Source organism: Plectropomus leopardus, chromosome 23 (genome assembly GCF_026936395.1).
Source record: "Plectropomus leopardus strain MGB_pleo_1.0 chromosome 23, ASM2693639v1, whole genome shotgun sequence".
NCBI classification, from domain to species: Eukaryota; Metazoa; Chordata; class Actinopteri; order Perciformes; family Serranidae; genus Plectropomus; species Plectropomus leopardus.
The window spans coordinates 24,363,598-24,380,427 of record NC_142198.1 but is presented as its reverse complement, the minus strand read 5'-3'; the positions used below and the strand labels follow the sequence as shown (position 1 = coordinate 24,380,427).

General features: G+C 45.0%; 1 protein-coding gene across 1 annotated transcript; it reads left to right on the top strand.

Annotated features, from left to right (window-relative positions):
- The first annotated feature begins 938 nt into the window (after window positions 1-938).
- Window positions 939-15,265, top strand: tfr2 (transferrin receptor 2). Its single transcript, XM_088074051.1, has 17 exons — window positions 939-945; window positions 2,868-3,110; window positions 3,209-3,401; window positions 3,960-4,100; window positions 4,182-4,290; window positions 4,370-4,612; window positions 4,697-4,836; window positions 4,907-5,082; window positions 5,176-5,295; window positions 5,511-5,593; window positions 5,715-5,778; window positions 5,860-5,927; window positions 7,687-7,757; window positions 13,621-13,705; window positions 13,799-14,023; window positions 14,151-14,291; window positions 14,592-15,265. Exons 1-17 carry the CDS (start codon window positions 939-941, stop codon window positions 14,844-14,846), a joined length of 2,364 nt encoding a protein of 787 aa, XP_087930177.1. The 3' UTR covers window positions 14,847-15,265.
- The last annotated feature ends 1,565 nt before the right edge of the window (window positions 15,266-16,830 follow it).

The window sequence follows — 16,830 nt, the reverse complement described above, 5'->3', positions numbered from 1 at the left end:
GCTGACTGCGACCACCCTGAGTTGTTGCTACATACTGATGTGAGATGGCTTAGTTGAGGAAAATTCCTGCAAAGATTTCGAGAGCTCTGTCCGGAGATTGAGGAGTTTTTCTGTGTAGCTGGACATGCAGAATACAAGCAACTAAATGACGGTCAGTGGCTGTTAGACTTGGCATTTTTAACCGATCTGACAAACATGTTGAATGACCTTAATCTAGAGCTGCAAGGAAAAGACAAAACAGTGATCAATATGATCAGCTCAGTTAATGCTTTCAAACGAAAGATGCAACATCTCTCCTCAAAGCTGCAGCGCCATGATTTGTCAAATTTCCAGAACCTGGCGTCAGAGCTGGAGACGCAAGGGAAGGCCTGTGTGCAACTTGACAGTGCACGCTACACGGAGCAGATTGACAATTGTCTGTCGGAGTTTGACAAACGCTTTCAAGACTTTTCTTTGCTCGAGCCAGTCGCTACATTCATGTGCTATGCTTTTTGGGAAGATGCTGAGGTTGATTCACTCGCATCAAAAATTACAACACTGTTTTACCTGAACTCTTCTGGAGTGGAAGATGAGATTTGGACTCTTCAAGCCGACATTGAGCTGACGTCAAGAGCTCATGGACAGTTCTGGAACTTACTCACAGAGGTAAAGTACCCCAACATGAGGAAATGTGCTACCTCCCTGACTGCATTATTCGGCTCCACTTGTTTGTGTGAGTCAGCCTTTTCCCACATGAAGATCATTAAGTCCAAGTACCGGTCCACCATGACTGATGAACATTTGGAAGTGTGCTTGAGGCTGGCTGTCAGCAGCTACTGTCCGGACTATGCATCCCTGGCTGATTCAATTCAGTGCAAGTCATCAAAGTAAACTCAGGTAATTACAAAAAATGTTCATAGTTAATTATGTTGTGTTGTGCAATATTGGCTCATGCGGTTATGCAAGGTACATCAACATACATTGTACACATAAAGAATCCTCAATATATTTGAAACTAAATATATGTTTTGCATTTTTGTAGTGGGTAGATCATTGTGACATTTTATAAGTAGCTCGCATGCTGAAAAAGTGTGAGCACCCCTGGTTTATTGTATTATAATTATTGATACGAGTGCACTGATCAGTTTAATGTTGCAGCTGGTAACGTTTTTGGACATTGAATAAGATTTTGCTGGAAATTATTTGAGTACAGATCAGTTGACCACAGTGAAGGCGTCTGAGTGGACTTTCTAACAGACACACACACACACACACACACACACACTCACTCTCACACACACTTTTAACTGATGAATTCCCCCTTAAATCTGACACCTTAAATGGTAACTGATGAATTCCCCCTTAAATCTGACTCCTTAAATCCTGACAGTGAGAGTGTCGCGTTTAAAGAGACTGTGTGTGTGTCTGTGTGTTTACTCAGCTGTTAATAAAGTTAACCCGATCAAACAGCGCTCTGACCTCTGACCCCTGCCAGGAGCCAATCACAGAGCGGGGCCGCGGCCGGTCTGATGGAGATTATTGATCGGCTGATAGAAAACAGTCCTGTCTGTTTAAAAGGATCAGAGCTGAAGGAGAAATGAGAAGTCTGAGGCAGCAGAAACATCCAGCAGCAGGTGAGGAGTTCATACATTCAGTCATTAAATATGATTTACAGCAATTAGAGAGAGGACTCTACACATCCAACATTTTATTTAATTACTGCAGTTTGATAACGTTAATCTACAGTCATAAAACCATGCATCATTGTTATTATTATTATTGATTTGTTTAAGTTATTAAATTATAATGAGGTCTTGTTTTGTTATTGTTACAGCTAATATTATAATGTAATGTATGCTGTTCTTGTTCAGTCTGGTCACGTCCCGTTTAGATTATTGCAGCTCTCTTCTCTTTGGCCTTCCACATAAAACCCTCCATAAACTACAACTGCTCCAAAACTCAGCTGCCCGTATCATTACACGCACCCCTTCAATCCATCACGTCACACCTATTCCACAACAGCTACATTGGCTCCCCATCACATACCGCATCAACTACAAAATACTCCTCCTTACCTTCAAAGCTGTCCACAACCTTGCCCCACCATATCTCTCTGACCTCCTCCACATTGCTACACCCACCCGCACCCTCAGATCTTCTTCCTCCATCCATCTCATCGTCCCCCCCGCCCGTCTTGTTACCATGGGGAGCAGAGTATTCAGCCGCTCTGCTCCCCAGCTGGAGCTCAGTCCCACCTGACCTCCGTAACTCAGACTCACTACCACATTTCAGATCCAAACTCAAAACCCATCTGTTTAAACTGGCTTACTCCCTCTGATCACAATTGCATTGTCTAATTTTATATTGTGTTTCTATATTTTATTTTGTCTTTTTAATATTGTGTCTGCTTTTATGTTGATGATGTAAGGTGACCTTGAGTGTCAAGAAAGGCGCCTATAAATAAAATGCATTATTATTATTATTATTTTAAAATTATTTTTTTTATTAAAATTTATTATGAATATTATTTTCTCTTGTTTTGGTTTTGTTATTATTATTATTGTTTTATATTTTAATTATTATATTATGTATTGTATTGTATTGTATTATATGTATATTATATTTTTGATTATTTATTTATTATTATTTTTTCTTGTTTGTGTAGTTATTTCTTTTTTAATTATTTTAATTAATATTGATATTAATATTATCAATTATTTGTCTTTATTGTTTATTATTACAATTATTGTTGTTATTACAATACTTATTGATCGTGTTTGTTTATTATTGTTACTTATATAGTGACATGGTTGCTTTATGTTTGTATAGGTCGTTGTCATGGACACCATCAGGACTCGTCTGACTCAGGTGAGCCTCAGGTACACAAGCTCCTCCCCCTCTGACCTGTAACCCCGGTAACGCCTCTCTCTCCCTGCAGTCTTCCTCAGTGGGGGGGGCTGATGATGAGGATGTGGGAGGAGCCCCGAGGGTGGAGATGATGTTTGTAACATCAGAGGAAGAGGAGGCGGGGCCTAGCACTGACTTCACTGCTCTGGTGCTGCCGTATCGCCATGGTTACCGCAGAGCCGGCATGTTCCTGTGTGTGTGTGTCCTCATTATCTTCACTGCTGGTACACACACACACACACACATACACACACACACACACACACATCATTTATTTGTTTGATCATGTGACCAAAGTGGGTGTGGTCTCTGTCTCTCTCAGCATTCCTATTGGCCTACGCAGTGTTTGGTGGGCGGTTCCACTGTGCCCAGATGGAGGGGCAGGGGGAGGAGAAAGATGAGATGGGGGGCGGCGCTAAACCACCTGCAGAGGGAGGGGCGGGGCTTTACCTGGGAGAGCTGAGGGTGATGATGAGGAGGCTGCTGCAGGATGAAGAGATCCACGACACCGTCAGGTGATCAAACACACCTGAGTCAGACTCACTCACACCCGCCAAACGTGGATTCATCCGCCGCTGAAAATAGTCCCCAACAGAGTGACTGTGTCCTGTTTGATGTCAGAGACTACAGCGAGCAGCTGATAGAGGAGGTCACATGATCACACTGCTGATCTGTTGTTGAGTCTGAATATGACGTTCGGAGGATAAATCTGTTGTTCGGTTCAGTCAGCAGGAGAAAATGCTGCTAATGTACGCTCCTCCTAAGTACTAACATACATCTGTACGTTTCACACGTGTCAGATCAATCAGTGGCGGATCTGGTGGACCTGTGCCTTCAGTGTTTTTATGCAGTCATCAGAGGACGTCCTCTAGTTCCAAAAACAGATCGAACCTGATGAAGCGATGTGTGAAACCCAAAGTTCACTCCTCCTTTTTTCTGTTTGAAATGTGAAGTGTTGATGAATAACTGTTGACATGAGCGTCCTGGTGTGTGCTGGATTTTAATTTCTTTGAGTCCTCTTGGTGTTTGTACCTGAGGTTGTCCAGTCAGGTGTTTGTGTTTGTCTCCATCAGTCGAGTCAGCAGAGCCAGTCACCCTCCAGGATCCTCAGAGGGAACTGTTCTGGCCTCAGAGATCCTCCGCCGCTTCAGACTGCTGCAGATGGATCACACCTGGACCGAGTCCCTGTACGCCACGCTGCAGTTCCCCCACAGGTAGAGGCTGCAGAGGTCACTCAGAGGTCACAGACAGGTGTCAGGAGTTTATTTCTCTGTTATTGGTGCGTCTGTTTGAAGGTCTCAGAGGAGCTCTCTGTGGCTGGTGGACTCTGCAGGACTGATCTCAGAGCAGATTCCTCTGAACCCGTCTGACTTCTGTCCATACAGCGCCACAGGAAGTGCCACGGTGAGACAGGAAGATGAGACGTGTTGTCACCATAGTAACCAGTAACCCATCATTACCGTCTCTCTCTCCCTCTCTGCAGGGGGGCGTGGTCTATGCCAACTACGGCCGGCCCGAGGATTTTAATTGGCTGAAGAGTGCTGGCGTGTCTGTGGTTGGCTGTGTGGTGGTGATGCGTGTTGGGGGCGGGGTCAGTTTTGCTGAGAAGGTGTGGTTGGCTGAGAGGAGCGGAGCGGGCGGAGCTTTGTTTTACCCTGACCCTGCTGACCTGCCACAGGACCCCCGACGCCTTGGCCTCAATACACACACCGCCGTGTCTGAACATGTAATACACACACAGGAACACACACCTGTTCTGTGTTTCTGCTCAGGACCAATCAGCATCTCCCTCTGTGTTGTCCAATCACAGGTCCACCTGGGGTCAGGTGACCCCTTCACTCCCGGCTTCCCCTCCTTCAACCACACTCAGTTCCCGCCAGTCCAGTCCTCCGGCCTGCCGCTAATCCCAGCCCTGCCAATCAGCGCCACTGTAGCCGCAAAGCTGCTCAGGTGAGCCCCGCCCCCTCAGCTCACCTGCTCAGGTGTTATTGTGACCTCACTGAGTGTCTCTGTGTCTCAGCCAGCTGTCAGGTCCACCCTGTCCTCCGTCGTGGCGGGGTCGGCTGCCGTATGTGCGCTGTGTGGTCGGTCCAGATTTCAGCTCTGGACACAGAGTCAAGATGTCGGTCCATAACGTCATGACCCCGGTCCTCCTGAACAACATCTTCTCGTCTCTGGAGGGGCGAGGTGAGCCAGGTATGTCCCTGTAAGGTAGTGTCCAAACTGTGTCCCTGTAAGGTAGTGTCCGACTGTGTCCCTGTAAGATAAACCAGTTTGTCTCTCTTTCAGACCAGTACATCATACTGGGAGCTCAGAGGGACTCACTGGGTCCAGGAGCGGTGAAGTCTGGAGTTGGCACAGCGATCCTTCTGGAGCTTGCTCGAACCTTCTCTGCCATGGTGAAGAAAGGTGAGACTCACCTGGACAGGTGTGCCCCCTGTGGCCCAGATGAGGCTGCTGGTGGAGGAACATTAAGATGTTGGTGGTTTTTCGGGACACATCTTGTCTCTAAGGTTTGAGTCTGCACAGGTTCAGGATCAGCTTTGCATGGAAATAGTACACAGTGGTCTCACATGATCAAACAAATAAATGATGTGTGTGTGTGTGTGTGTGTGTGTGCGTAGGTTTCAGCCCCAGGCGCAGTTTGCTGTTTGTCAGCTGGGACGCTGGAGATTTTGGGAACGTCGGCGCGACTGAATGGCTGGAGGTTCGTCCAATCAGAGAGCACGTAGAGTGAATATTTGTGTGTTATTATCAGTGAAACCGTGAAGTCTCAGAAATGGAGTTCGGGTCATCCCTGAACATGACCTCTGACCTCTGTGTTCCAGGGTTACCTGTCCATGCTGCACCTGAAGGCGGTGGCCTACTTCAGTCTGGATCAGGCTATCATGGGTAACACTCATCTGCCAGCCAATCACAGGACACCTGTGTCAATGAAAGACATGAAATAAACCACCGTCTGTCTGTCTGCAGGTGACGACGTCCTGTCGGCGTTCTCCAGTCCTCTGCTGGTCGACCTGCTGGACGCTGCCATCAGACAGGTGATCACTGGCCGATGGTGCCTGGAGGTTATTTTTTAGGATGCGAATTATTGGCGTTTCTGTTGATATTTTCCAGCTCATTTTCTGCTCATTGCCAACAAATACTAAGAATGTGCACAATACAGTGACCCATGACTTAGACTGAATTTGGGCCAGGGGCGTAGGAGGCCCTCTCTAGACCTCCTCTCTAGATCACCGGGAGAAGCTGCGAATCTCACCGTTCGAAGCTTGTTTCTAACATGAATAGTTAACACGTCCAGCAAAGCATCAATGACACGCTCAGCGTATTCTCGTGGAACGGGTCACGATATCTCAAGGAAATGAACGCACAACTTTTTGTATGGTATCACAAGGCGAAGACGTTTCTCAGAATGACTCAGAGTTCACACAGGTACCAAAACGTGTCTCCTGTACGGTGTCCATATTAGGACATCCTCAGTGTCAGGGTTCAGAGACAGACCTTAGATGAAAAGGCATCAGGTCTCAAAAAAAACGCGATCAGGTCTCAGAAAAAACAGTCAGACTTCAGAAAAAAAGTCGTCAGACAAAACGGCCTCAGAAAAAAAGTTGTCAGAAAAAACGGCCTCCCGGGAATAACCGACTGCGGACCACAAAATGCGTCATCGAGATGCGACTTGAACTGTACTGATGCAGGATATGTTCTTTTGAACGCTACGTTTCTTAACAGTAATTATTACAGGAAATGCCCAGTTACGTGTAAGTGCTGCCTTAAAGCGCTAACAGCATAGTTTTTGAGAAAAGTTTGATCAGTTGAGATTGGCGAAAAATATCCACCTGGAACATTACCACTCCAGCTCTACAGCAAAAGTACACTTACACATTTAAATATATGTGAACTGTGACGGTGCAGTAAATTATATCGGACTGTCAAACAACTAAATGTCAATAGTGACCTATCATTAGCTTAGCGCTTAGCGTTACCGTGTGAAAATAGTTACCATTTTCGAGGTCTTTTTTTAGCTCCTCGTATTGCTGGACTCGGGACATATTTCTGTAATAATTGACGTTATGAAACGTAGCGTTATGAAAGAACGTCTCAACAGTGGCTGATATAAGACAAAAGAAAGAGAACGAATAAAACTTGCGCTCGGTTTCTTCCATGTACTCGGCGCCTGCATCGGTACAGTTCAGGTCGCATCTGGATGATGTATTTACGGTCCCCAGTCCGTTATTCCCGGGAGTCCGTCTGACTGTTTTCTCTGAGACCTGATGCCTTTTCGTCTAAGGTCTGACTCTGAACCCTGACACTGAGGATGTCCTAATATGGACACCGGACTCCTGGGAAGAAGTCCGGATTTCTGTGACCCATCCACCAAACGAGCCTCAGTCCTCTCGGCGCGCTCAGGACCGCTGCCTTGTTTGCTCCTGTCGTGGTCGTGTGATTGAAGCAATTCAGAATCCGAGGGATGTGTGTGAATTTCACTGATACATTTTGTAGGAAAAGGTAAGAAGAGTTTGCGAGGTGGTCGGACACGTTCGGATAAATAAAAGTCTCATATTTAAAGCGTCGTCTTTTCGGCCCGTCAGTGATCTCAGACCCGTGTTTCATCATGAAGTCTGCAGACACTGAGACCGATGTCTCCGCGTGTCACAGTTACTGCGTCACGTCATGTCACGGTTACTACGACACGTCCGGTTACTGCGTCACGTCACGATGACTGTGTCACGTCACGATGACTGCGACACGTCCGGTTACTGCGTCACGTTGTCACGTGTGTTCATGTGTTGGTGTGTGAAGGTGGAGCATCCAAAACACGCCGGACAGAGCATCTACAGCCAGGCGGAGAGAGAGGGAGGCAGCTGGAGGATGTGAGTCAGCAAACACACACACACTGAAAACACACACACCACAAACACACACAACCCAAAAATATACACACCACAAACACACGCCAGAAACACACACACCGAAAACACACACAACCCAAAAACACACAACCCAAAAATATACACCACAAACACACGCCAGAAACACACACATCGAAAACACACACACCACAAACACACACCGAAAACACACACAACCCAAAGATACACACACCAAAAACCCACACACCGATAGCACACAACCTAAAAACACGCACACCACAAACACACACACCGAAAACACACACAACCCAAAAACACACAACCCAAAAACACACACACCACAAACACACACCACACCACAAACACACACAAACACACACATAACGTACACACACACAACGTACACACACATAACGTACACACACAAAACACACACACACAAAACACACACACAAAACACACACACACAAAACACACACACACAAACACACACCGAAAACACACAACCCAAAATATACACACCAAAACACACACAACCCAAAACACACACACCACAAACACACACCACAAACACACGCCAGAAAGACACACACCGAAAACACACACACCGAAAACACACAACCCAAAAATATACACACCGAAAACACACACACCTAAACACACACATACACACACACACCAAAAACACACACACCGATAACACATACACCGCAAACACACACCGAAAACACACACACCACAAACACACACACCAAGAACACACACCACAAACACACACACCATAAACACAAGCCAGAAACACACACACCGAAAACACACACAACCCAAAAACACACACAACCCAAACACACACACACCACAAACACACACCACAAACACACGCCAGAAACACACACACCACAAACACACACACCGAAAACACACACAACCCAAAGATACACACACCAAAAACACACACCGAAAACACACACACCGAAAACACACACACCAAAAACACACACACCGATAACACATACACCGCAAACACACACCGAAAACACACACACACCACAAACACACACACCAAGAACACACACCAGAAACACACACACAACCCAAAAACACACACACCAAAAACACACACAACCCAAAAATACACACACAGAAAACACACACAACCCAAAAACACACACACCACAAACACACGCCAGAAACAGACACACCGAAAACACACACACCACAAACACACACACCAGAAACACACAACCCAAAAATATACACACCGAAAACACAAGCCAGAAACACACACACCGAAAACACACACACCACAAACACACACACACACAACCCAAAAATATACACACACACACAAACACACACCACAAACACACGCCAGAAACACACACACCGAAAACACACACACCACAAACACACACACCGAAAACACACAACCCAAAAATATACACACCGAAAACACACACAACCCAAAGATACACACACCAAAAACACACACACCGATAACACATACACATAAACACACACCAAAAACACACACACCACAAACACACACACCAAGAACACACACCACAAACACACACACCATAAACACAAGCCAGAAACACACACAACCGAAAACACACACCCCAAACACACACAACCCAAACACACACACACCACACACACACACCACAAACACACGCCAGAAACACACACACCGAAAACACACACACCACAAACACACACACCGAAAACACACACAACCCAAAGATACACACACCAAAAACACACACACCACACACACACACCACAAACACACACCACAAACACACACACCACAAACACACACCACAGACACACACACCACACACACACACACACATACCATGGACAGACACACACACCATGGACAGACACACACACCATGGACAGACACACACCACAAACACACACACCAGAAACACACAACCCAAAAATATACACACCGAAAACACAAGCCAGAAACACACACACCGAAAACACACACACCACAAACACACACACCGAAAACACACAACCCAAAAATATACACACCGAAAACACACACAACCCAAAAACACACACACCACAAACACACGCCAGAAACACACACACCGAAAACACACACACCACAAACACACACACCGAAAACACACAACCCAAAAATATACACACCGAAAACACACACAACCCAAAGATACACACACCAAAAACACACACACCGATAACACACACACCGCAAACACACACCGAAAACACACACACCACAAACACACACACCGAAAACACACACCACAAACACACACACACCATAAACACAAGCCAGAAACACACACAACCGAAACACACACACCACAAACACACACACACACAAACACACACCACAAACACACACCACAAACACACACCGAAACACACACACCACAAACACACACACAAACACACACACCGAAAACACACACAACCCAAAGATACACACACCAAAAACACACACACCACAAACACACACCACAAACACACACCACAAACACACACACCACAAACACACACCACAGACACACACACCACACACACACACACACATACCATGGACAGACACACACACCATGGACAGACACACACACCATGGACAGACACACACCACAAACACACACCGAAAACACACACACCACAAACACACAACCCCAAAACACACACCAGAAACACACACACAACCCAAAAACACACACACCAAAAACACACACAACCCAAAAATACACACACAGAAAACACACACAACCCAAAAACACACACACCACAAACACACGCCAGAAACAGACACACCGAAAACACACACACCACAAACACACACACCAGAAACACACAACCCAAAAACACACACACCGAAAACACAAGCCAGAAACACACACACCGAAAACACACACACCACAAACACACACACCGAAAACACACACAACCCAAAAACACACAACCCAAAAACACACACACCACAAACACACACCACAAACACACGCCAGAAACACACACACCGAAAACACACACACCACAAACACACACACCGAAAACACACAACCCAAAAACATACACACCGAAAACACACACAACCCAAAGATACACACACCAAAAACACACACACCGATAACACATACACCGCAAACACACACCGAAAACACACACACCACAAACACACACACCAAGAACACACACCAGAAACACACACACAACCCAAAAACACACACACCAAAAACACACACAACCCAAAAATACACACACAGAAAACACACACAACCCAAAAACACACACACCACAAACACACGCCAGAAACAGACACACCGAAAACACACACACCACAAACACACACACCGAAAACACACAACCCAAAAATATACACACCGAAAACACAAGCCAGAAACACACACACCGAAAACACACACACCACAAACACACACACCGAAAACACACACAACCCAAAAACACACAACCCAAAAACACACACACCACAAACACACACCACAAACACACGCCAGAAACACACACACCGAAAACACACACACCACAAACACACACACCGAAAACACACAACCCAAAAATATACACACCGAAAACACACACAACCCAAAAACACACACACCACAAACACACGCCAGAAACACACACAACGAAAACACACACACCACAAACACACACACCGAAAACACACAACCCAAAAATATACACACCGAAAACACACACAACCCAAAGATACACACACCAAAAACACACACACCGATAACACATACACCGCAAACACACACCGAAAACACACACACCACAAACACACACCAAGAACACACACCACAAACACACACCACAAACACACACCACAAACACACACACCATAAACACAAGCCAGAAACACACACAACCGAAAACACACACACCACAAACACACACAACCCAAAAACACACACACCACAAACACACACCACAAACACACGCCAGAAACACACACACCGAAAACACACACACCACAAACACACACACCGAAAACACACACAACCCAAAGATACACACACCAAAAACACACACACCACAAACACACACCGAAAACACACACACACCAAGAACACACACCACAAACACACACACCACAAACACACACACCACACACACACACACACACCATGGACAGACACACACACCATGGACAGACACACACACCATGGACAGACACACACACCATGGACAGACACACACCACAAACACACACCGAAAACACACACACCACAAACACACAACCCCAAAACACACACCAGAAACACACACACAACCCAAAAACACACACACCAAAAACACACACAACCCAAAAATACACACACAGAAAACACACACAACCCAAAAACACACACACCACAAACACACGCCAGAAACAGACACACCGAAAACACACACACCACAAACACACACACCAGAAACACACAACCCAAAAATATACACACCGAAAACACACACAACCCAAAGATACACACACCAAAAACACACACACCGATAACACACACACCGCAAACACACAACCTAAAAACACACACACCACAAACACACACCGAAAACACACACACCACAAACACACACACCAAGAACACACACCACAAACACACACACCACAAACACACACCATAAACACAAGCCAGAAACACACACACCGAAAACACACACACCACAAACACACAACCCAAAAACACACACACCACAAACACACACCACAAACACACACCACAAACACACGCCAGAAACACACACACCGAAAACACACAACCCAAAAATACACACACCAAAAACACACACACCGCTAACACACACACCGCAAACACACAACCTAAAAACACACACACCACAAACACACACCGAAAACACACACACACCAAGAACACACACCACAAACACACACACCACAAACACAAACACCACAAACACACACACCACACACACACACACACACACACACACACACACCATGGACACACACACACCATGGACACACACACACCATGGACAGACACACACCACAAACACACACCGAAAACACACACACCACAAACACACAGCCCCAAAACACACACCAGAAACACACACACAACCCAAAAATACACACATCAAAAACACACAGCCCAGAAACACACAACCCACAAACACACACAACCCAAAAATACACACACACCGAAAACACACACAACCCAAAAATACACACAACCCATAAATACACACACCATAAACACACACCACAAACACACACGCCAGAATCACACACACCGAAAACATACACAACCCAAAAATACACACACCAAAAACACACACACCGCAAACACACAACCCAAAAACACACACACCACAAACACACAACCCAAAAACACACACACCACAAACACACACCGAAAACACACACTAAAAACACACACCAGAAATACACACTATGGACACACACACCATGGACACACACACACACACACACCCCGGACAGACACACACCATGGACACACACACCATGGACACACACACACACACACACACACACACACACACACACACCATGGACACACACACACACCATGGACACACACGGACACACACACACACACACACCATGGACACACACACACACACACACACACACACACACACACACACCATGGACACACACACACACACACACACACACACACACACACCATGGACACACACGGACACACACACACACACACACACCATGGACACACACACACACACACACACACACACACACACACACACACACACACACCATGGAGCGGCTGTGCAGCTGCTGCTCACAGTCAGATGGAGCAGCATGAGTTGATGTCCTGTTCCTCCTCAGCATGAAGCCGCTGTACCTCAACAGCGGAGCGTACAGCTTCACCGCCTTCGCTGGAGTCCCAGCTGTGGAGCTCAGATTCACCGAGGTAACGTGTCCACACGTCCACTACACGTCCAAAACAACGTCCAAAACGCCTGGTTTCATTCTGTTCGGTGAAAGCGTCTCTCTGTACGCTCAGGAGCGGGCGTACCCGTTCGTCAACACGCCGCTGGACACCACCTCCCGCCTCCAGGAAGTGCTGGGGGGTCGTCTGGGGGTCACAGGGCGGAGCTTAGGGGAGCTGGTCGGGGAGATGGCGCTGCGATTGGCCCACGACCACATCCTGCCGCTGCGCATCACTTCCTACGGCCAGACGGTGCTGCAGCTGAGCGCTCAGCTCAACAAACACTCTGCGGAGCTGCAGGTACGCCGGCCAGCTCACCTGAGCTGCCGACCGCACAGGTGTGCTCACCTGACAGCTGTGTCTGTCTCTGTTTTGTAACTGCGAGGTGTCCCGATGACGTTTTTCTGCTGTCTGTCTCCGTCCTCAGTCCAGAGGGTTGTCCCCTCAGTGGGTCTTCAGCGCCAGAGGAGACTACAGCCGAGCCGCCGAGACGCTGCAGAGAGCCATCGACTACAGCGACCTGCACGACCCGACCACCGCACGCCTCTACAACACCCGCATCATGAGGGTACAAGTACTGCACACACTACCTCTGATACTGCTAACCTCTACTACACCTGGACCATGAGGGTACAAGTACTGCACACACTACCTCTGATACTGCTAACCTCTACTACACCTGGACCATGAGGGTACAAGTACTGCACACACTACCTCTGATACTGCTAACCTCTACTACACCTGGACCATGAGGGTACAAGTACTGCACACACTACCTCTGATACTGCTAACCTCTACTACACCTGGACCATGAGGGTACAAGTACTGCACACACTACCTCTGACATTGCTGTCCTCGTGTCCTCCAGGTGGAGTACTACTTCCTGTCTCAGTACGTGTCCGTGGTGGAGACGCCGTTCCGTCATGTGATCCACGGCCGCGGCGACCACACACTGAGCGCGCTCACTGAGCACCTGGCCCTGCTGACCTCTGACCCCGAACGCTTCGACGAGAAACGCTTCAGACGACAGCTCGCCTTCTTCACCTGGACGCTGCAGGGCGCCGCCAACGCCCTGACCGGAGACGTGTGGAGCATACACAACACACACACATTCACACACTGACACACACACACACTCACACGCACACACACACACACACACACACGACACACACTGTCACACACACACATTCACACACTGACACACACACACACACTGTCACACACACACTGTCACACACTGACACACACATTCACACACACACACTCACACACTGACACACACACATTCACACACTGGCACACACACACACACAGTCGCACACACACACACTGACACACATTCACACACTGACACACACACACACACGACACACACACATTCACACACTGACACACACACACTCACACACTGACACACACACATTCACACACTGACACACACACACACATTCACACGCACACGCACACACACACACACACACACACACACACAGTTGTGTGTCCCAGTTACAGTAAAATGAATAAAATCTTAATAATTTATTTGAATTAATTTATTTAATGAACTTTACAGAATATTTTTTGTTTGTGAAGAAACTGTGACAGACGCTCGATAAACACGCTGAAATAAATAAAAATAAATAAATAAAATATTCAGGTATGAAATAAAAATCAAAACATGAAACACGGAGGAGTAAATAAATAAAATTAGAGATATAAAGATAGAAACATGATAAAAAGATGAAACATAGGGAGGAGTGAGTAAATAAAAACAGATGTTAATGAGAAATAGAAACAGGAGGAGTAAATAAATAAACAAACAGGAGGAGTAAATAAATAAACAAACAGGAGGAGTAAATAAGTAAATAAACAGGAGGAGTAAATAAGTAAATAGGAGGAGTAAATAAGTAAATAGGAGGAGTAAATAAATAAATGGGGAGTAAATAAGTAAATAAACAGGGTGAGTAAATAAATAAATAAACAGGAGTAAATAAACAAACAGGAGGAGTAAATAAATAAACAAACAGGAGGAGTAAATAAATAAACAAACAGGAGGAGTAAATAAGTAAATAAACAGGAGTAAATAAATAAATAAACAGGAGGAGTAAATAGATAAATAAACAGGAGGAGTAAATAAGTAAATAAACAGGAGGAGTAAATAAATAAACAAACAGGAGGAGTAAATAAGTAAATAAACAGGAGGAGTAAATAAGTAAATAGGAGGAGTAAATAAATAAATAAACAGGAGTAAATAAGTCAATAAACAGGAGTAAATAAATAAATAAACAGGAGTGAATAAATAAATAAACAGGAGTAAATAAATAAATAAACGTGGAGTAAATAGATAAATAAACAGGAGGAGTAAATAAGTAAATAGGAGTAAATAAATAAATGGGGAGTAAATAAGTAAATAAACAGGGTGAGTAAATAAATAAATAAACAGGAGTAAATAAATAAATAAACGGGGAGTAAATAAGTAAATAAACGTGGAGTAAATAAATAAATAAACAGGAGTGAATAAATAAATAAACAGGAGTAAATAAATAAATAAACGTGGAGTAAATAGATAAATAAACAGGAGTGAATAAATAAATAAACAGGAGTAAATAAGTAAATAAACGTGGAGTAAATAAATAAATAAACAGGAGTAAATAAATAAATAAACAGGAGTAAATAAATAAATAAACGGGGAGTAAATAAGTAAATAAACGTGGAGTAAATAAATAAATAAACAGTAAATAAATAAATAAACAGGAGTAAATAAGTAAATAAACGTGGAGTAAATAAATAAATAAACAGGAGTAAATAAATAAATAAACGTGGAGTAAATAAATAAATAAACAGGAGTAAATAAATAAATAAACAGGAGTAAATAAATAAATAAACAGGAGTAAATAAGTAAATAAACGTGGAGTAAATAAATAAATAAACAGGAGTAAATAAATAAATAAACGGGGAGTAAGTGCTGATAAATTCTGATGATAGAAACACGGAGACGTGATGAAAATTCAACAGAAAAGTTTAAAATATGAGACGTCATAAAATCTTTATTATCGTCCACAAACTGTTTGGACGTCTGTCTGTCGTGTTCGGCTCGACCTCTGACC